The following is a 22,049-nucleotide window of genomic DNA, read 5'->3' on the forward strand; positions in this document are numbered from 1 at the left end:
AAAGTATATTAGGCCTGCAAGCCAGACTCAAACCCAAAGGTAGCCCCTGAGTTTTGGGAGGAAGTGAGCACTACAAACACCGCCCCCATATTCAGACAGTCTGTGTGCCACAAGACAGGGGCACTCCCAAAAGCCATGGGAGGGGTATCCATTTAGAACTATTTAGAGGGAGGCATTCATTGAAAGATTATTGAGATGATGACAGAAACTAAGAGTGAAAAATTAGGGTCTGTACTAAAACGAAGGATACAAAGGTCATGACACGTAACCTTTGTGAACCTGAAAAAGGTGTCTGCAGGGGTGAAAAACCTCTGCCTCTGTACCAGAGTTGAAACTGTCTCATATGCTGCCCACCCAAAGTAATAGCTGTGGCCACTACCACCATGGCCTAGCCAGATATCCTTAATTGCAAAAAGGATAGAATGTCCTCAGGAAGGAGACAGACATGCCAGCATCATGGCTGAATAACAAACTATATCCAAGAAGGTTCTTTTCTAAGAGGGAGAAAGCACACACATCCCTGGGTTGAGCCTGAGGCCTAGTGACCTCATGTGGGCAAGCATGGCATCTCAGTATCTGGCTGTCAAATCTCTCAATGGGCAGCCCCTCTCTCAGATGCAAGAGCAGTTCCTCCTGGAGGAATAAAGTTTGTTCTGTGCCAACAACAGTGGGCAGCACTCATTTTAACAAAGGAGGACAGGAGGTGGATTGTATTCTGTCACCTTTTCCCACAGTAAGAACCCACTGCGGCACACCTGGCAGAAGCTTCCATTCTGCCAGTTGGTCTGAGAGAGGTGTTTGCCTCTTGCTGTTCTCACCTTGCCTGGTGCCCTAAAACAGCGAGCTGGCAGGGCCTAAGCCAATAGATGGTGGCCAGTGTTGTGCTAGTTACTAAGGAATAGTAACTAATTACAGTTACTAGTTACTTCATTCAAAAAGTAACTCAATTACTTTGCTGATTACTTACAACAAAAAGTAACGCATTACTGTTAGAGGTAACTTAGTTACTTTTTTAAAGAAATAATGAGCATATTTCCACTTTGAGAAACTTGTCTTGCTCTTGCCTTGACTCGCCATTAGTATCACACATACTTGAATAAACAGAAACACGCCCACAGTGCGCCTTCGTGTTTACAGTGGTTGGCATCCACCAGTCCTACAATGTGTCGCTGCTATAAACAGGTTAGGCTGTAGGCTACACTTCAGCCAAAATGGATTAATTTAAAAAAGTAACGGACAATGCACCATATGGTAATGGTAACGGATTTAATTTACTTAAAAAGTAATGCGTTAGAGTATTAGTTACTGTCAAATGTAACTGCGTTTCAGTAACTGACGGTCACACATAAAAAGCAGGATCATGGGTGGGAATGGCTGACCCCTATAGCACTGGAGGTTTGGGGTAGGCAGCAGTGGAAATGGCCCTAAAGGGACATCCCTAGAAACCCTAGTCCACAGAAAATCTTCTGGCCTGCCTAGTGGAGATGACCAACCCAGCTCTTCTCTCACTGGCCACTCATATATTTCACATGTTGTATCAAGGTGCAATGCTAGCCTTTTCCTGCCTTAGCGGGCCAGGCTGGGGATGGTGGCTACTGGTTGATAGCCATAGCACCTCTCTGCAGCGAGGGAAAAATGTACCTTAGTAGATATTGGGGCATCTAGAATTATGTATTTTACCTCCATCTCTCCGTAGCAACCAATGCAGCCATGGAATGATTAATGGCATGAGCCATCTGCTTTGAGGCAAGGTGGGCTAAAACTGTGGCTTGGCGGAGTTCGGATCTCATTGGTGAGCCCTTACCTGCAGACAAGCTCCTTTAGCAGGTCAGCCTGGCATATCTGCAAAACCTATAAAAGCTGACATGGCCCAATAGGGCTTCAATGGGAGGGTAGAGTTTATCATACAGATATAGCCATAGACATAGCTCCCAAATGTATGTTCAACCCTAGACATTACTGCATACCCATCTTCATTTACCCTGAAAATGTCTAAATAGCTAGCAGTGGCTAAGTAGAACAAACAGACAGAATAAGGATTATTCCACAACACCTCAGTGTGGAGGTCTGGGAAAAATGTGAGATGCCAGCATAGAGATGGAAGGTACTTAAGTAGTGGTCATCAAGCTTAGAGCTGACAACACTAACTTTTTCATCAGGCCAATGCATGTAATCACCTCCAGATGCTCTTTGAACATCACAGAATGCGGTGGCAATTTGACTTCACTCCTCTACCAAACAGAAAATGGAGAAACCCTGGACTGTGCACACCAGCTTTCCTAATAATTTGTATATGTATTCTTTTTGCCTAACCTAGAGACACAGGAACAGCAATTGACACAAACATGCATAGAGAACTTTCTGAAGACAAAGAAGTTGGAGTAATGTGGTGTTGATTCCATTTCATGAAATGGTGGCATGCTCTGTTTCGTCACATGATCTACCTGGGCTGATTAATTTGAGTGATTTCACACAGAGGTTCAGACACAACATCCGCAACCAAGCATTCCCATAGCATCAGCTTTGATGCAGTATTGAGTTCCCTAAAAAGGAGCTGCTGATTTTCCCTTTGCAAAAAAGATTACCAAGATTAACTCCACTCAGTTAGTTTTGCAGTTGATTTTATCCTTGTATACAATTGTCACATCTGGAGGCGGAAGGAGACAGACCCGTATGCAGGATAGCTTCAAATGAAAGGGGTTTAATAAATGATAAAGACGATCACAAAAGCAATACAAATGAAGACACTTAACAAAGACTAGACATGACGAGGGGTAAACGTAACTAATGATTCCGCGCTGCACTCGGCAATGCGGCCCACTTAAATATAAAAAGACACAATGACACAATAAGGATCAGGTGTGAAGACAGGGAGGGCAGACGAAGGCGGGGCAGACATGTGATGAGGAAGATAAACAAAAAGGCACGTGGCCAAAAGTCCAGGTTGAGTCCTGACAACAATAAATGTGCATTTTAAAGGAGTTCACTGTAGTCTATAATTAGCTTAATAAGTGGCATGAATCAGTGACAGGTATCCATGACTGCTCTCGCTCCTGCAGCCTTTTTGAAACAGATAATGAATGTGACATCTAAACAGGAGGTACACAATTCAATTCAATTCAATTTAAGTTTATTTGTATAGCGCTTTTTACAGTGGGCTTCGTCTCAAAGCAGCTTTACAGAACAGAAACATAGAACAGAAGTTAAACATAAAGAGAAAAAAGAATTAATATAGTAAAAAATTAAGATATATATATATATATATATATATATATATATATATATATATATATATATATATATATATATATATATATTTCACAGTGTGTATGTATGTATGTATGTATGTATGTATGTATGTATGTATTTATCCCCAATGAGCAAGTCTGAGGTGACTCAGGCAGCAGTGGCAAGGAAAAACTCCCTTAAATTGGTAAGGAAGAAACCTTGAGAGGAACCGGACTCAATGGGGACCCATCCTCATATGGGTGACACTGGGGGTGTGATTACAAATATACAGTCAAACAAGTGTTGAATTGGTGTAAAGATCACATGGAGTTCAGATCTCCTCTTGGTATCATAGAGTCCAACTGGAGCTGGTAGATCTGTAGATGTCTCAGGATTTTTATAGAGTCAGCCTCATCTCAGTAGAGGTCCAAAATCTTCATAGCACGGAAGACGATCGGACCTGGTACAATGTCTGGATGCCTCGGGATGGGTAGAAAGAGAGAAGCAGTTTTGAGGGATTAACATATTTACTGTTCATAAAAAAGGTGCAAGTCTAAAGTATTGGTGCATAATTTTATGGGATGTATTATGTGTGTGTGTACGCCTGACTAAAGAGGTGAGTTTTTAATCTGCTTTTGAACTGGGAAACTGTGTCTGAGCCCCGAACACTATCAGGAAGACTATTCCAAAGTTTGGGAGCTAAATAAGAAAATGCTCTACCACCTTTAGTAGACTTAGATATTCTGGGAACTACCAGAAGTCCTGAGTTTTGTGATCTCAGAGAGCGTGAAGGATTGTAACGTGTTAGAGGACTAGTTAGATACATGGGAGCTAAACCATTAAGAGACTTGTACATAAGTAGCAGCAGTTTGTAATCAATTCTAAACTTAACAGGTAGCCAGTACTTTCTTGTCTTAGTGAGAACTGGCAGCTGCATTTTTGACTAACTGTAGCCTATTTATTAAAGATGCGGGACAACCACCTAGTAATGCATTACAATAGTCCAGCCTAGAGGTCATGAATGCATGAACTAGCTTCTCAGCATCAGATACAGACAGGATGTTTCTCAGCTTTGCAATATTTCTAAGGTGGAAGAAGGCTGTTTTTGTAGTATGGGCGATATGATTTTCAAAAGACAGGTTGCTGTCTAGTATAACAACCAGGTCTTTCACTGTCGAGCTACTAGTAACAGTACATCCCTCTAATGCCCCTTTTCCACCGATGCAGTTCGAGTGCTGGTTCGGAGCCAGAGCCTAATTTAGAACCAGTTCTTTCTGTTTCGACCGCCAAAGCACCGGCTCCGAACCAGGAAAAGTGGTTCTTAAGTAGCACCAAAACGTTGCTGGTCTAGACTTAAGAACCGCTTGCGTCAGGAGCTGGGGGCGGGGCTACTGTTAGCGCATTTATTAATGTACCTTAAGTATACTAATGTTTAATACACTTTTACTTTACCGCGATATGATACATTATCAGCACACATGATAGTAGGTAACTACATGCTAAGGCTAAATTTTTTTCTGTGTTAACGATAAAATAACATTATGTACTTTATCGATTACAACCTCCGTTTATACAGATTACATGGAGCTGCACATACACGTTTTATTCGCCGCGTTTGGATGCCAATGTAGGTTCGCAAAGCCATGAGCATTAACAGTAAAGCAACATCCGCCATTGTTGTTGTGTTTGTGTTTGCCGCTGCTGCGCTAACGTTGCTGGGACACGTGACACGTATACAGTGACGTCACACTCGGCGCTGTGATGGCTCTCTTGCCGGTGGAAAGGCAAACCGGTTCTTAGAAGGTTCGCCAGTGGAACCAACTTTGAACCAGCGCTAGCGCTAGCTCTGAACCAGCACCCGGTTCTTTCCGGTGGAAAAGAGGCATAAGTGAAAGTTAAATTGTGAAAGTTTCTGTGTACTGGTTTTTGGGCCTATAAGTAGTATTTCTGTCTTATCAGAGTTTAACAACAGAAAATTACAACTCATCCAGTCTTTTATCTCTCTAAGGCATTGAGTTAATTTGGACACTTTGGCTATTTCATCTGGTTTTGATGAGATATATAACTGTGTATCGTCAGCATAGCAGTGGAAACTAATCCCATGTCTTCTAATGATGTTCCCTAATGGAAGCATGTATATCGAGAAAAGCAGAGGTCCTATAACTGATCCTTGAGGGACCCCATGATTAACTGGTAATAAACTGGAGGATTCACCATTTAATTCTACAAAATGGTATCGATCAGACGGGTAGGATCTAAACCAACTTAAAGCCTGTCCATGAATACCTGTGTAATTTTGTAAGCGATCTAGGAGAATGTTGTGATCTATAGTGTCGAATGCAGCACTAAGGTCAAGTAGAACTAATACTGACATACAGTCTTGGTCCGAAGCTGAGAACAAGTCATTTGTAACTTTAACAAGTGCTGTTTCTGTGCTATGATGGGGCCTGAAACCTGACTGAAACTCTTCAAAGATATTGTTCTCCTGTAAAAAGAGGCTCAGTTGAACAGACACAACCTTTTCTAGTATTTTAGACATAAACGGAAGATGTGAAATAGGTCTGTAATTTGATAGTACATTTGGATCTAAATTAGGTTTCTTAATGAGTGGCCTAATGACTGCCAACTTGAAAGATTTAGGGACGTAACCTAAAGATAGCGAGGAGTTAATGATATTAAGATATTAATATAAGATATTAAGAGGCTCACCAGCTTTATGTAACACTTCTTTCAGTAATTTAGTTGGAATGGGGTCTAGTGAGCAAGTTGTTGATTTAGATGTGGTAACAAGTTTATCTAACTCTTCCTGTCCTGTACTTGTAAAGCACTGTGTGTCTAGAGCCTTAAGTGAGACTGGGTCACTAGTTGCTCTCATATGTTGAGCGTCACCTATTTTATTCCTGATACTTTCGATTTTATCAGTGAAGAAACTCATAAAGTCCTCACTACTGAACCACTGTGCTAAATAAAAACCTGGGGTTGTTCTGGTTATTTTCTATGAGTTTGCTCAGGTGCTCAGCCCTAGCAGCTTTTAGAGCCTGTCTATAGCTGGACATACTGTCCTTATACGCAATTCTAAAAACCTCTAATTTAGTTTTTCTCCACTTTCGCTCAAGGTTACAGGTTTCTCTCTTGAGGGTGTGAGTATGACTATTATACCACGGTGCAAGCGTTTTATCTCTAACCTTCTTTAATCGGATTGGGGCAACAGTGTCTAATGTGCTAGTGAATATAGTGTCTATGCTGTTAGTCATTACATCTAGGTCGTTTGTGTTTAAGGGTACAGTAAGAAGTCCAGACAGATCAGGCAGGTTATTTGTGAATCTGTCTTTGGTGGTCGGAATAATAGTTCTACCGAGTCGGTAACGTGGTGAGACACAGTTAGTCTGTTTTATAGGTAGTGTGTATGTAGCGCCTATGGTGTTGATCTTATGGAAGTAACTAAGGGACGCTAACATCTACCTAGGTTCGATGAGAGGTAGGTTGGGCCAATTCACAAGAGAAGCCCCGATTGAGTTGAACAACTGACAATTTTATTGCCTTCTTACAACAGTGAAAATAATTGGTACAATAATGTTGAAACAGAAAAAGAATTAAGAGCTCTTTAAAATAATAGAAAATAAATTCCCCTTAAATGTTCAATTGGTTCCGTAAGTGAATGTGGAATATGGGTCCAAAGTTCGGTGAATGTGTATTTAAGTGAACATTAATTTCCTTGTCCTCCAATGCACTTATTGTAACACTACTGTGTGTGAAGAATAATGCCTTAACTGGCACTCTCGACTTAAATCAGGATTCCTCTGGTGACAAATCAACGGCTGGCCACTCCGTTAAAGATCATCTACCAGTCTCGCAGGCTAGGCTCGCCATCTCGGTTCATCCAGACTTTCTAGTACTCAAAAAAAAAACAATCTGCACAAACGATACAGACAAAAACAATTCAGTTCTTTTTTCCTTTTCTAACATGAGACCTCATTGACTTCTCTTTCTTTTAAAGTGCATGTTAACCATATTTAGGAATACACTTCAATCTATTAATCAAGTTACATCAACTATTCACACTTACAATATTATTATTTGTAATAATAATATTTCTGGTATTTCTGATTACACATTAATTCCTTTAAACTCCATCATACATTCAAAATTACCCTGTTTAACAAAGGTTTAACATGTAACTAATTTGCATAAGCAATAAGCAAAAAAATATGGAATTCAACACAATCCTTTACATTAACCATGTACCTTGGATATAATGAACATGTTGTATTCACTCATATTGCATAAATAGCAACTACCAAATAAATAACATTTTTTCATGCTATCCTGAACCATTCTGTTTTACTTACATGCTAGCTGCAGCCTTAGCCACCCCTTAGCATTGTAACACCATGAAGCATAATTAAGTTAAATCTTAATAATTAAGATAAATCTTATGTAATTATAAGGGCACATAGTTTGTTTGGATTTTGCTTTACAGATAACCGCAAATACTCCGACTGGTTTTTAGTTTTAAGGTAATTCTCCAATAACATTTTAGCACACATGAAAAGTTGCATCATACTTAGCAAAATGTGCTTCCACTCACCGGAGTTTCAATTGTTTCTATTTGGAATTTTTCCTGGGTTTTCTGCTTTCTGCTGGTTTTAGGATTTTAGAAATGTTAATTCAGCTGGTGGTAGAATTTTAGAAGGTTTATTTTCTGCTGGCATTCACGAGGAAAAATGGCAAAAAAAAAGAGAAAAATGCTGATAACCATAGGCTCTAATCGAGTCAGTCCCCCAGCTCCCCCTATGGTTGGGAGCGGAACTACAATATAGTAGCCCTTATTTCTCTATGGGTTACATGTACATTATGAGATAATGGTCTGTGATGTCATCACTTTGAGATATGATATATATGTCAGTGACATCTATTCTGTGTGATATTATTAAATTTAGTGTGTGATTACAACGATGAGTTGCTTTAGTGATGTTTTGTTTAAGCCCAAGTGAGTTTAGTAAGTCCAAAAATGTGAGTCCTAAAGCATCGTTTGTATCGTCAATGTGAATGGTAAAGTCTCCTACAAATAGTGCTTTATCAAAGTTAACCAATAGGTCTGAGAGAAAATCTGTAAATTCTCTAAGAAAATTGGGCCCTGGGGGTCTGTACACGGTCGCTAGAGCAAGAGACATCAGGGATTTCTTCGTGTGCACGTGTGGTAGTGTAACATTGAGGACAAGCACTTCGAAAGAATTAAGTCTATACTGTGTTCTCTGGGTAACAGTAAGGTAATCACCAAAGATATTGGCGACACCACCTCCACGGCCAATCTGACGAGGCTCATGCTTATAAATATATCCTGATTGTGTAGACTCATTTAGACCGATGTAGTCATTTGGTTTAATTCAGGTTTCGGTAAGGCAGAGTGCAGTAAGGCTATTTTCTGAGATGATTTCATTTACAATAAGTGCTTTGGGTGCAAGTGATCTAATGTTCAGAAGCCCAAACTGTTTTTGTTTGTTTCTATGGCATTTTTCTGGTCTAATTACGGTAAGATTATTTCAAGAACTTCTCACGTATTTACTTTTTGATCTCACTGCTCGGGGAACAGACACAGTTTCTATAGGGTGAACTATGTGTACATTTGTGTCAATGTGTTGAGGTGAAGGATGACTATTGAAATTTAAATTTAAGGAGTAGTTTACCAGTCAGAAGGTGTGCAGCGCCCACAATATTGCTGCAGTCTTTTCTATCAAATGAAAGATAATAATTCATACTAACTTGTCTGTGGTGGTCACATGTTTAGTTATGCATCTAGGCATGTGACTGATTGTGCAATATTTTTGGAAAGCAAATTGTAACAAATAACCGACTTTGTCCAAAGCTACAAAGCTTGTAATTGCTCTTTTTTATTTTGATGTTTTTTAGTTAGCACACAATTTATTAGTTTATATAAGTTCCTATTTTCTTTTTGTTAAACAGAACACATGGAATTCTAAAACTGCAATATTCTATCCATGCCCTGTGCATAATGCATTAATATTAAGCTAGTAATTCCCAACAGATTGGAATTGTAAACCTGGACAATTTTGTAACTTAAATTGTAATTATATTTGATTCAATTAAAGTTTATCTTTATAGAACATTTAACAATGTATATTGTTGCAAAACAGCTTTACAGAAATATATAAATTCAAATTATACATATTTAACAAGATTTATTTTTAAAGTATTTATTTATATATCCCTATTGAGCAAGCCATGGTGGTAAGGGAAAACTCCCTGAGTTGATAGGAAACCTTGAGCAGAATCAGACTCATAAAGAAACCACTGGGTCATTTGATTGTTAAAAAAAATGTATGGTTTGTTTTTGCTATCTTCAACCAGGGTAGAGATTCTTTTTGTTGATATCCTTCCATGCTACTTGAAATATTTTCAATTTAAATGTCATTTATGTTCAATTGTCAACTGATCAGTTTTATGGTGTGCATGTGATTTTTATTACAGGCTGCTTTTGTCTCTATAATTATTTTTCTATTAATTGGACCTACATTATCTTGAATTTAACAAAATATTTTCTGTGATAACTTGGCAAAGAGCATGTATTATGTCTAAGACACATTTTTAAAGAGGCAATAATGGTCAGAAATGTGACTATATTTTTTTATAACAGAATGTTACTATAAGGACAGGAGTGTGACCACCATTATGAGTGGGTCCTATTACTGTACATGTACGTTCTGCAACCCCTAATGAGACTCTGGATTAACAAAATGAATATTAAAGTCAGCAGTGTTATTTTATAATTCTATTATATAATATAACTATTATATAATAAAATAACTATTAATGTGATATGAAACCTTCTCACAGAGAAGTCATAGCAAAGTTTAATGTCCAGTTTTAATTTGCATTTCTAGACTGAATAATTTTTTTTTAGATTTAAATTATCTTTTTACTTCATTTACTTACTTTATCGTTTACTATAATTTAACACACCTTCTTCATAGTGCACAATAATAAGTGTTTCATTACATTATTTATTTATTTTTCAGAAAAACGAATGGCTTTGTCTTAACTGTCAGACACAAAGACTAATGTCTGGTGGACTTGAGGACAGCCCTCTTCAAGTTCCTTATCCATCTCCAAAACACCAACAAGTGGGCTCACCTCGGCACCATGCCCTGGCTAGTCAGCAACCTCCTTCACAGCCAACATCTCAGAAAGTGACAGCTACTCAACAGGAAGGGCCCAATGCAATGTCACGACAGCAGAAGTCTCAATCAACTGATGGAGCTGCTCCTGTTGCTGCAACTGTTGTCAAACTAGCAGGAGATACAAAACCCATCTCTCAGTTCTGTTCAACTCCCACCACACGTGTCAGTGAATCACACCAGAAGGACCAGGCTATGCCAAAATTTATCAGTGAGTCGGAACATATTTCTGGAGTCACAAAAAAAAGAACAGCAGAACCCATTGAGACCACAATAACAAAGGATGAGAAAAGGGACTCTCAGCGATCCAAATACTATGAGGTAATTCTGTATTTCAACTTATTGTTAAATGAAGCAATATTTTCAGAATTCTACAATTTTTAAAAAATATCTTGCCTCTATTATCATTAACATTGTCCTATTATTTATTTCCTGACTTTTCTGTAGCATGTGGGTGGGTTTTTTTAGTAAGCACACATTTGTGTGACAAGAATAAAGTTTAAAAAAAAAACTGTTCTATGATATTAAAATTAACTGTGATTTTGGCACAGATAAAGTTACAGATGAACATTTCTAGCCACTAGTCATACATGCTTATGCTACATCCTAGTTTACCCTCATATAGATGCAACCTATGTGTGAAACCTGCTAATATATGTATGCTACAGCAATGAGCCAATGTAGGATACACATTCAACAGACCATAGTTATTCTAATTACAATTAAGAAATTACAAATTAATTTCTGTAAAAAAATTCTTGTGTGCAAGGTTGCTACTAAGATCAAAAAAACTTGAAAGGTGGTCCAACAGTCTATTGCAGTTCTATGTTTTACTGAAATTAATGTTACAATAGTATGTGGGTACCTGACCATCACACCCACCTGTGGTCCTTCCCCAAACTGTTGCAAGAAAGCTGAACTCAATAATTGTCTAAAATGTGTTTTTATAATGCAACATTTGGAGTTTCCTTCACTGAAAACATACTTTAGTATTCATTTGACCTCACAAATGTGATATTAACCTAACAAATGTGATATCCAGCTGTTATCAATTAGCATCTCTGGACATTTAATGTTGCAGATAAAAAAAGGAATAGTGTCTGAAATAGTCTAATTTGCATTTTATATTTTCTGGTGTTCCTAAGGAGAAAAACAAAACAAACAGCACCCATGACCTATCACGGAGTCCACAAAGCCTGAGTGATACAGGCTACTCCTCAGATGGGATATCAAGTTCACACAGTGAAATTACTGGTCTTATCCATGAAGAAGAAATGAAGTTAAGTGAGAAGAGTATGTCTGGGAACCTTACGCCACCAAGCCCCTCTGAGATAACTAAACTGGAGAGCTCCATGCGACCTCTACTTGAGTCAAAGGTATTCACTGAAGGAGAGAAAACTTGGGACAAACAGCATGGTAGAGAACGGCACCACAGAGACCCTGCTGACAAAAAGCACAGATCCCAATTACTATCAATTAGTCAAGAACAATATGACTCAGATGAAGATCTAGAGGATATCTTGGAAGAGGAGGAGGACCCAACTGACTGGGAGGCCAAACGAGAGCTCAGAACAGTAGTTTCTGCTGGAGAGGCAAAGAAAAAGAAAAAACCTGAACCTGCTGATATAACAGATGAAGAGTTTATGCGAAGGCAGATTATGGAGATGAGTGCAGATGAAGAAAATGAGGATGAAGAGGATGAAGAAGAGCTGGAAGATGAGGAAGAAGAAGAGGAATATGATGAAGGATATGGTTACCAAAAGTCAAAAAAAATACATAAGCACTTAAGTGACTCAGGGAAAGAAAAGCGCCGTCTTACTCACCTTTCAAGCAGCTTTGAAGAGGAAAGCAAAACTACCTGTGAAATATACAAGGGATCAGCCGAGGAAGGAGAGGAGGATCTGATTGGCTCACAAGGAGGGCTACGGAGATTTAAGACCATAGAACTAAACAACACCAACAGTTACAGTCGAGACATGGAACTAAACAATGAAAATGACTTGAGCCTGGACAGAGAGCCAGAACTTGAAATGGAAAGCCTAACAGGTTCCCCAGAGGAGCGATCAAGGGGGGACTATTCCTCCACTCTCCCTCCTACAACTTCCAGCTACAACTCAGGAGCATCTCCTACTTCTGTATCCTCCATGGAGGATGACAGTGATAGCAGTCCCAGCAGGAGACAACGTCTAGAAGAAGCTAAGCAACAAAGGAAAGCCAGGCACCGGTCTCATGGCCCTCTCCTGCCCACCATAGAAGACTCCTCAGAGGAAGATGAGCTGAGAGAGGAAGAGGAACTCCTGAGGGAACAAGAAAAAATGCGTGAAGTGGAGCAGCAAAGAATCCGAAGTACTGCCAGAAAAACTAAACGTGATAAGGAAGAGCTGAGGGCACAGAGAAGAAGGGAACGATCCAAAACTCCTCCAAGCAACCTGTCCCCCATTGAAGATGCCTCCCCAACAGAGGAGCTGAGACAAGCTGCTGAAATGGAGGAACTTCATCGTTCTTCCTGCTCAGAATACTCACCTTCAGTTGATTCTGAAACTGAAGGGTTTGAAATGTCATCTAAGCTCTATAAGTCTGGTAGTGAGTACAATCTGCCTACATTCATGTTACTTTATTCTCCAACTGAAAAAACAGAGACTACATCCTGTTTTACTATTACAACTACCTCCTCAAGTGGAAAACCTCTAAAGAGTGCAGAGGAAGTTTATGAAGAAATGATGAAGAAAGCAGAGATGTTACAGAAACAACAAAAGCAGCAGCAGTCAGCACAACTGTATAGCACTGGTTCCTATCAAGATGATGATAGAATTAATGAACAGCATTATGAAGATGAATATGATTATATTGACCAAGATGATACAATTTATGAGAATGAGGAGCCGAGTGATATTTATGAGGAAATACTTCAGACTTCACAAAACATAACCAAACAGTTGGATGATCAAGTGGAAATGGATGTGTCTTATGCAGATAAACAGCTCCTAGACACAGGATCAGCTTTTGCAAAACTCCTGGAGCAGAGCAATGCCCTCCTCACACCTGGCACAAGCCCTACACAGCTCTCAGCCCCAGTATCATTTTCAGAAACTGGAACAGGAGGACGAATACCTGATGTGAAAGTAACTCAACACTTCTCCAAGGATGGGCATAAAGATAGAATTAGAAGTCATGCTGGCAAAAATGCCATCATACCCTCAGCTGCTGCCACTACTATCACTGCATATGGAGTATATGCCAGGGATGCTGGGCATGTCACACAAACCACTACTAGTCAAACAATGACTTCGCAGCAGTCTACTATCTATGGCAGACATACAGCCAGCTCTATCCCAAACTCCACCAGTACATCAAGTGTGTCCAACAAAATTGCTGAAATCACTCAGGCTTATAATCAGCGGGAGGGAAGAAGCCTCTCAGACAGAGTCCAAATAAGAGATAGTGCAACACAGCTAGAGTCAGTATCTGAATTGTGCTCTCATAATGTCCATGTATACTACAAAGGGAGTCCACCACTTTCTCCAACTTCACCTTCACCTCCACCTCATATACCAGCCAGATCTCCTTCCAGGAAAACAGCTGAATTTTCAACTCAGACTTTCAACCCCACAGTGACAGCACCCACTGAAGGTTCTGGCCCTCCATCTCCTATTATGTCACAGGCTACTCAGAATCCTCACAGAGCTATCTCAACACGGCTCTTTAGACAACAGTCCTCTCAGGATCCCACCTTTATGGTATTAACAATTGGATCAGAGCCAAATATTCCTCCAAAGCCAGTTACAGTTAATACTGCCACCTCTCCTTTATCATTGCCAACAAAGTTCAGCCATCCCTCCTCATTTGATGCTTATTCACCACCTGTAAGCCCTCCTGACACACCACCACACCAACAGTCACTGTTGCATGGTTTTTACAGAACTCACAAAGTTGAGAGAATTAATGTTGGTACAAGCATGGTGACTGCTTCTAGCTCTTATTCTCATGGATCACATTCAATGGAAAACATATCTCTGTGCCGTATTTCCACAGTCCCTGGCACCTCAAGAGTTGAACAAGGGCAAAAGCTACAAAGTGCAAGTGTGACAGACCTAAGAACTGCTGCTAAGTCATCCCCATTTATTATAACAGACCAGGGAAGGGACTTGACTTTCTTGGCTACAGAGTCTCAAAAATATGCAAACAGCACAGACGGGAGCCCTATTCGACATTCTTTCCAGCCTCTAATAATGAACTTGAATACTCAGGAACAGCCACATGTTGTTGCTTCAACAGCAACAACAGTCAGTGTAACTGTTGCTGCCTCAATGTTTATATCTCAACCTAAACATCCTGTGGTTTATGGTGATCCCCTTCAAAACAGAACAGACATGAGCCAAGGCATGGGAACAGTAGTATGCCTTGTACAAAATAAACCATCAATTGACCCATCAATACCAAATATTGATGCCAAGCTGGAAGATCTTAGTATTCAACAGCAGCAGTTACTTAAGCAACAGCAGAAGCTACAGCATCAACAACAGCTTTTAGAGCAGCAACTTCAGCAACATCATCAACTTCAACATCAACAAGCTTCTACTTTTGCAAATCTCAATTTATCCAAACAATTTCCTCTATTAAAGAAGGACCTAATTGTCACCCAAACAAGCACTGCCCCTATTGTCAGTGCTGTATCACAAGCTCTGGCACCAGAGATTTATAGCAGTTCTAAATCACCGGTTCAGCCTCAATATATGATGGTCCAAATAGACAACACTGCGCAGGGAAAACCTCTCACCCAGTTGATCAAACCAGAGGAAAGCCAGGATGCAAGGGATCTAACCGGACAAATCAAGAAAGAGAATCAAATTGCTTGCTGTGATATAGTTTATAACTTGCCTTTTGGTGGTAGCTGTGTGGGTGGACCATTCTCCCAAAAAACAATGGCAGATGAGATGACAAATGTAAGTGAGCCATCAAGGCACCTGTCTGCACCACCACAGCTCTATGACCCAGTAGTGCCAAAGCAAGATAAACAAATATATCATGATTTCACCTTAAAATCATACACACTCCCTTTCCCTGCCAGGTTACAACCATCCTTGTCTGAGACTAACCTTGAAAATGCAGGGCTACAGTCCTACTCTTCTAAACCTGATATGCAAGCTTCTGTAGAAATGTCAATGGATTTAAACCCACATAAGCATGGCTATGATGGAGGGTTTCTTGGAATGGGACATCAGTATGGTTCCTACACAGATCTTCGTCAGGGTGATGTGGTAGCTCCAACGCTTCCAATTCGCAGATACAGTTCCCTGTCCAACATAAGTTCAGATTATGACTACTCATCTAGCAATCTTTCTGGTTTACCGGAGTCTAACGTTGCCCAGTATAGTACCACTACATCTAAAGAAATTAGTAGAATGTGTGCAGCTCTCAATTCTATGGAAAGGTATGGTAGCAACCCTGATCTCTTGCAGTTAATTCGAGGAGGTGGTCCACCAGGCAGAATTAATCTCCAGCAGAGTCTTAGACCTAGCTTTATATATGGTCCAGATGGAAAGCCCTTTTCCCAAGCTCTTACTAGTCTCATTAATGCAAGGCAAGCAAGCCTTAGAGCCATGTTTCCTTCAGCGATTAGATCAGCTGATGGTATGATCTACTCAACTATCAACACACCTATTGCATCCACTGTGCCAATAACAACTCAGCCAACTTCTGTACTGCACCCATTATTAAGAGGTGTTTACAGACCATACCTCACTGCAAATGTGACACCAGTGCCTCTGACCAGCCTCCAAAAAATGCCCGTGGCCTCCAGGATGCCTTTCACAGGACAGGCACCTTACCACTTTCCAACACCTACTCATGTTCCTGTAACAATTTCTGCTACTGCAGATGACTCTGTTGCAGTCACAGAGCAGGATGCCCCTATCTATCTTGGAAAGTCTCCAAGTTTGACATCTACAGCACCAACCCAGCTTTCTGCTGTACAGAGTTGTCTAACCACAACAATGGCAACACAAGCCAATCTAGCCAACACAAGCAAATCTCAGGAGCAGCCATTAAACCTGTCTCAGTACCATCTTCAAACACAGGTTCCATTTCAAACTCCAGTGCAGCTTTATGTTCCCACACAAATTCAACAGTCTTTATCAACACAGCCACCACCTCCTAAACAATCACCTACAGCCACTGCTTCATCTCTGGGAGTTCTTCAACAGGAAAAGGAAGAAGAAAATCTCCATCGTCAACAGGAGAATTTACTGCAACTAGAGAGAGAGAGAATAGAACTAGAAAAGTTGAGGCAACTGCGGCTTCAAGAGGAGCTTGAGAGGGAGCGTGCAGAGTTGCAGCGGCACCGGGAAAAAGAACATAGGCTTGTGCAGCAAGAAATTCATGAGTTGCAGAGCATTAAACAACAGGTTTTACAGCAGCAACAATCTGAGAGAGAAAGTCAGCTGGTTATACAAAGAGAGCAACTGGCTCAGCAAAAGCAGCAGCTTGACCAGATACAGTCTCTGCAGCAACAGCTCCAGCAGCATCTTGAGGAACAAAAAAGACAAAAGACAGCTGCACCAACTAGTAATCAACTTATATGTGACCAAAGTGGCAGAATTATTCAGCCACAAGACCTGCCTTCAGATATGCAACATTGTGATTTTCAGGTGCCTTCCAGGTCTCTGCCCAACTCTGCATCAGACATGTGTTTGAGGAAAATTGAGGGGCAAGTAGATAATAGGTCAAGGTGGAAACAAAGATCAATGCCTCGTCTACAGGATGGTATTGAGGGAGAGGTAACAATGTTTTCCCTGCCCACTAGAATTGTAGATAGCAGTGTTCAAACAGATGATGAAGATGAAGAAGAAAAATATCTAATGTCCAGAAGAAGAAGGACTAGACGTAGTGTGGATTGCAGTGTTCAGACAGATGATGATGAAGATAAAGCAGAATGGGAACAACCTGTCAGAAGGAGACGTTCTCGTTTCTCTAGGCACTCTGATTCAGGTGCTGATTCTAAAAATGAAACTTCAACTCTAACTGCCAAAGTAACATCCTCTAGTATTGCCATCCAGACCATTCAGGATTGCTCTTGCCAAACAGAAATAGATCAGTTAAGGAAAATCTCTCCAGCAATACATGTCACTGTGTCAGATCCCAACAAAGTTGAGATTGTTCACTACATATCTGGTCCAGAGAGAACACAGAAGGGACAAAGCCTAGCTTGTCAGACTGAACCTGAGTCCCATTCTCAAGGTGTGGTAGTTCCACAAATTAATGTGGCCACCACTATTAGTCCATATTCTAGCAATGCCCTTGTGGGGTCAGCAGATCCACTATCCTCTCGTCAACAGGGTGTTTCAAAGTTTGAGAGACGTAAACCAGATCCTTTGGACATTGGCTACCAACAGCACCATCTACACAATGAGTCACTGTCCAGTGTGATTCGGCAACCACCCAAATCCCCGCAGGTCCTGTATTCTCCAGTATCTCCTTCGTCACCACATCGCGTCATAGAGACATCTTTTTCCTCTAGCGAGAGGCTGAATAAAGCCCATGTATCTCCACAGCAGAAATCATATACAGCTGAGTCATCACAGAGGCACCAGAGTTTACCCCGACCAATAAAAAATGTCCAGAGATCCTTGTCAGATCCCAAGCCCCTCAGTCCCACAACTGATGAGCATACAAAGGCAAGGATATCCCTTTACCAGCAACAGGCACTTCAAAGTCAGGTATGTGTGTTTTTGTTTTTATTATTTTAGTTTTTCTGATGAACTGATTTGTGATATTCATGCAGAGGTCTAAGTGATTGTTTTTTCCTGACACTATTATAAAAGTTTCTTGTTTTGTAAAATTGTGAAATATTACAATTGATATAGTTATATCTTGTGGAACAATGTTTTATCTAAACATATAAGCATATTTAACTAGTAGATATTATTTAATAATTCCCAGAAATAATATTAAATGTTAGTTTATATTAAGTAAAAAGTTGGGAGAAGTGTTATACTTAAATGTGTTTAAATTACTTAAAGTATTTTGTAGTTTTGTAATTTGTAGCATGTTTTTATATTGCATTTTATATTTAATATTTAATATTTTATTATAACACAATAGATATGATACATTCATAAACAGTGCTATGGTTAGATTGTGTATTTTACCCTCTTATTCTCTGATTAGTGAGTAGTTATGACTGGAAACAGGCACTGACAACAAACATAAGAAGTATAAAATTAAGTTTTCATAGATGATTGATTAATATCTATTGTGGTCTTGTGTGCAGTATATACAAGTGACTCTAAGATGTTTTCTTAGATTAGGCATGCGATTTCTTAGAGAAGTAGAGCAGTACTGGGAATCAGTAGATAAATGTTTATAGGATATACAGTCCTGCATAAATGATTATTTAATAAAAAAAATTGGTCAAAAATTGGTCAAAGTGAAATTTGTTATGCCATTCTCATTTGTGCACAGTAGTGACAGAGTCTAGCCAGTGAAGATAGGAGGTGGGTCAGCACTTATTTGTTATTGACATTCCCCCTCTTCAAGGTGCCAGACTACATATTTTTTACATGCACATAAAATATACAGTGACAACATAAGAGACATACCCATGACATAATCTGATTAAATAAAGGTTGCAGATTGTTGTTTAAGCTTCACTTGTCAACTACCGACAAGAGCAAAATACATAATGCTTGGTAAACCAAATGTCTCACGTTTGCAGTGTTAAATAAATGCTTTTAATTATTCTCTTGTAACTTTATTTTAAATGAGGTTATCCAAATGTTTTGTGAACCCAAATGTTGCCAGCCATTAGTAATAAAATTATTTCATCACTTTGGATCTTTCGCTCAAAATCACATGTTTTTTTCTTGTTGCTACCATAGCAATAGCAATAGCAAAGCTATTTAACACTGTGCCATGAATTTTGCATGCTTTTTACTACCTCTCTCTCCATGGACTCTCTATCTATCTCTATCCTTGCAGTTGATGGCACTTCAACAGAGCTCCCTCCTAAGAAAGGTTAAAAGAACTCTGCCAAGCCCCCCACCCGAGGAGACTCAGCTGTCAATGGTCACCCATGCCCTGCCCCAGATGTATGTGCCCTCTCTGCCCTCAATAAAGGTGGGTTCCCGGCCAGGCCTAGCAGCCAAGGCCAGCCTTCTGAAGGATCTAACTCATGAACTAAAGGCTGTTGAGCAAGAATCTACCAAACTACGAAAACAGCAGGCTGAGTTGGAAGAAGAAGAGAAAGAAATTGATGCCAAACTCCGATACCTGGAGATGGGCATTACACAGAGAAAGGAAACTCTTGTGAAAGAGAGGGAGAGAAGGGATTTAGCATACCTGCGCTGTATGGGTGACACACGAGACTACATGTCGGATTCTGAACTGAGCAACCTTCGGTTGGCAGCTGCAGCTACATCTGAGAGTAACGGGCCTCTGACTAGACCAAGCACTGCACCACTCAGCCAATTTACCACTGAGCTAAACACCGCTGCACAGTTTCCCCCTACATCATCCTTTGTGTCCCACCAGTACCCTCAGAGCCTGTCAACAGCAACCAGCCTACATGCCTCCACTTTCCAAAGCACTGGATTTAGCCAGCCTCCATATCCTACAGTTTCCCAGGCACAGGCTCAACCACAGCCCCCACCACTACAGACCATACCCCATCATTCTACCCCATCATATCATGCTCAAGGGGCTTTCCACTCCCAGAGCTTTCCACCAAGCCAACCACCCTATCCAACAGAGCATACAATGCTACCTCCAACTGGATTCCAGCCACCTCCTCAGCCACCTGTGTGTCAAACTCCTTATCCAACCCACACCACGCCATACCCAAGCCAGACCCCTCCCTACCCGGTCAGTCAGGCAAGTAGTACATACCAGCCACTGGCAGACATACTAACTGTCCATCAGAGACCACGTCAAACTTCTCTGGCTGACCTTGAACACAAGATGCCTACTAATTATGAGGTTATAAGCAATCCTTCTGTTGTAGTACCAACCACTACACAAGATTCTACATATAGTCAATCTGGTTTGGTTCCATCTTATGGTCAATATAGTACAGCCATGGCAAGTACCTATGGACCATACCCCACCTCAAGTTCAAGTACTTATGCTGGGTACCCAACTACCACAGCAAGTTCGTATGGGCCATACACAACAACTTCAGCAAATACTTATGGTCAGTACACAACAACCACACATAATATGTATGGACATACAACAACCACAGGCAGTTCCTATGGACAGTATACCACCACTGTTGCCAACACATATGGACAGACAACACTTTCTGATCATATGCACTCAGTAGACAATCCCTCTACTTATACTGGTGATGGCCTATACAGTTCTTCCAACCTGGAGCAAAATGTCCCTAGAAATTATGTAATGATTGATGACATAAGTGAGCTAACCAAAGAGGGCATGGGCACCACCTCAGACCCACACCACAGTGAGGGCTATGGGCGCCATGGGGGCGATTCACTCCACACACGAGGGGGGAGCTCCTACGGCAGACCAGAGGATGAACGTGATGCAGAGATGTACGACCATCATCATGGCAGGGGTAAGAGCACTGGCAGCTACCAAGCACGAGGGCGAGAAACGCATGGCCGGGTAGTGGGCAGCAGTAGCATGGGTGGGGGATCCGCATTTTTCTATGATGACTACAAGCACTTAACAAGCACAAGAGCAGCCCAGAGGCATTCATCAAAGACCCTGGCCCCAGTTGTCATGTCTACCAAGAGGAGCAAGCATCGTAAGCAAGGTTTAGACCAGAAGATCTCCAAGTTCTCTCCAATTGAGGAAGCTCGTGATGTGGAGGCTGATCTGGCCTCATACGCCATGAGCACCTCTACTACAAGTGGTTATGGTACAGGTGCTCATTCACGAAAAATCCAAGATGAAAACTATGGGCTGCGACAAACCATGTATGACCCACATCAGGGCTATTATGATGATGATCATTTCTATGGCTATGGAAGGTCCCGCTCAGCTGGTTATGGCATGAATAAGATTTCTCGGGAGACAGGCTACCGAAGCAGATCCTATGAACAGGACTACACAGATCGGCCATACAGAAGCAGCCGAAGTGGGGGTCGTCCAACATTGCACTCTCAGTACTCTGAAGAGGAGAGCCCACTGAGTCCTATGGGGAAGTTTATGGGCAGTAGGCAGGCCTGCTACAATCCATCTTACTCTTATGGCTCAAGCCACTCTCTTCCTGATGTACAGGACCATATTCGAGACCTGCCACGGACCCATGTCTACAAACCTGATGATATGTACATAATAGACGATATGTATTGCGCTGTGTCTGACAGTGAAGGTAATTGGGTGCTATTTGCCAGAGTCACTGTCTACTATAAACATCCCCCACCCACCCAAACAAAGAGAAAGATCAGATAACAGATATAAAAGAGTGAAATCTCAGTGCATGTCTTTGTTGTGTCTTTGGGCAATAAGCTTTCATTAACTGACTGTTAAAATTGCTTAAGCTTTTTTCTCACATCTTTCCTTATATTTCCTTATCTGCATGCTTTCCTAAGGGGCATCTATTGCATGAGTAGCCAAAATGTTTGTAAATTGTCAATAGTATTTTTGTGTTTTTATTTTTAA

The 22,049-nt window shown here is 40.7% G+C and overlaps 1 protein-coding gene and 1 long non-coding RNA gene across 6 annotated transcripts in view; one reads left to right on the forward strand and one right to left on the reverse strand.

The window, feature by feature from the left end:
- The window catches only part of bsna (bassoon presynaptic cytomatrix protein a), a 141,213-nt gene that overhangs the window by 100,478 nt on the left and 18,686 nt on the right, over window positions 1-22,049 (forward strand). For 4 of the 5 annotated variants that reach the window (XM_027167080.2, XM_027167079.2, XM_047799816.1 and 1 more), the window contains exons 4-6: window positions 10,266-10,745; window positions 11,570-18,139; window positions 19,401-21,759. In XM_027167080.2, coding sequence (XP_027022881.2) covers window positions 10,266-10,745; window positions 11,570-18,139; window positions 19,401-21,759 — 9,409 coding nt within the window. The remainder of the gene's footprint in view (window positions 1-10,265; window positions 10,746-11,569; window positions 18,140-19,400; window positions 21,760-22,049) is intronic. The other variant, XM_027167083.2, reaches the window with a different exon arrangement.
- Window positions 6,740-8,068, reverse strand: LOC113656081. Its single transcript, XR_003443856.1, has 2 exons — window positions 7,817-8,068; window positions 6,740-7,140 (listed from the first exon to the last, which is right to left on the reverse strand). It is a non-coding gene; the product is annotated as an uncharacterized LOC113656081 (long non-coding RNA).

This window comes from Tachysurus fulvidraco, chromosome 14, assembly GCF_022655615.1.
Source record: "Tachysurus fulvidraco isolate hzauxx_2018 chromosome 14, HZAU_PFXX_2.0, whole genome shotgun sequence".
NCBI classification, from domain to species: Eukaryota; Metazoa; Chordata; class Actinopteri; order Siluriformes; family Bagridae; genus Tachysurus; species Tachysurus fulvidraco.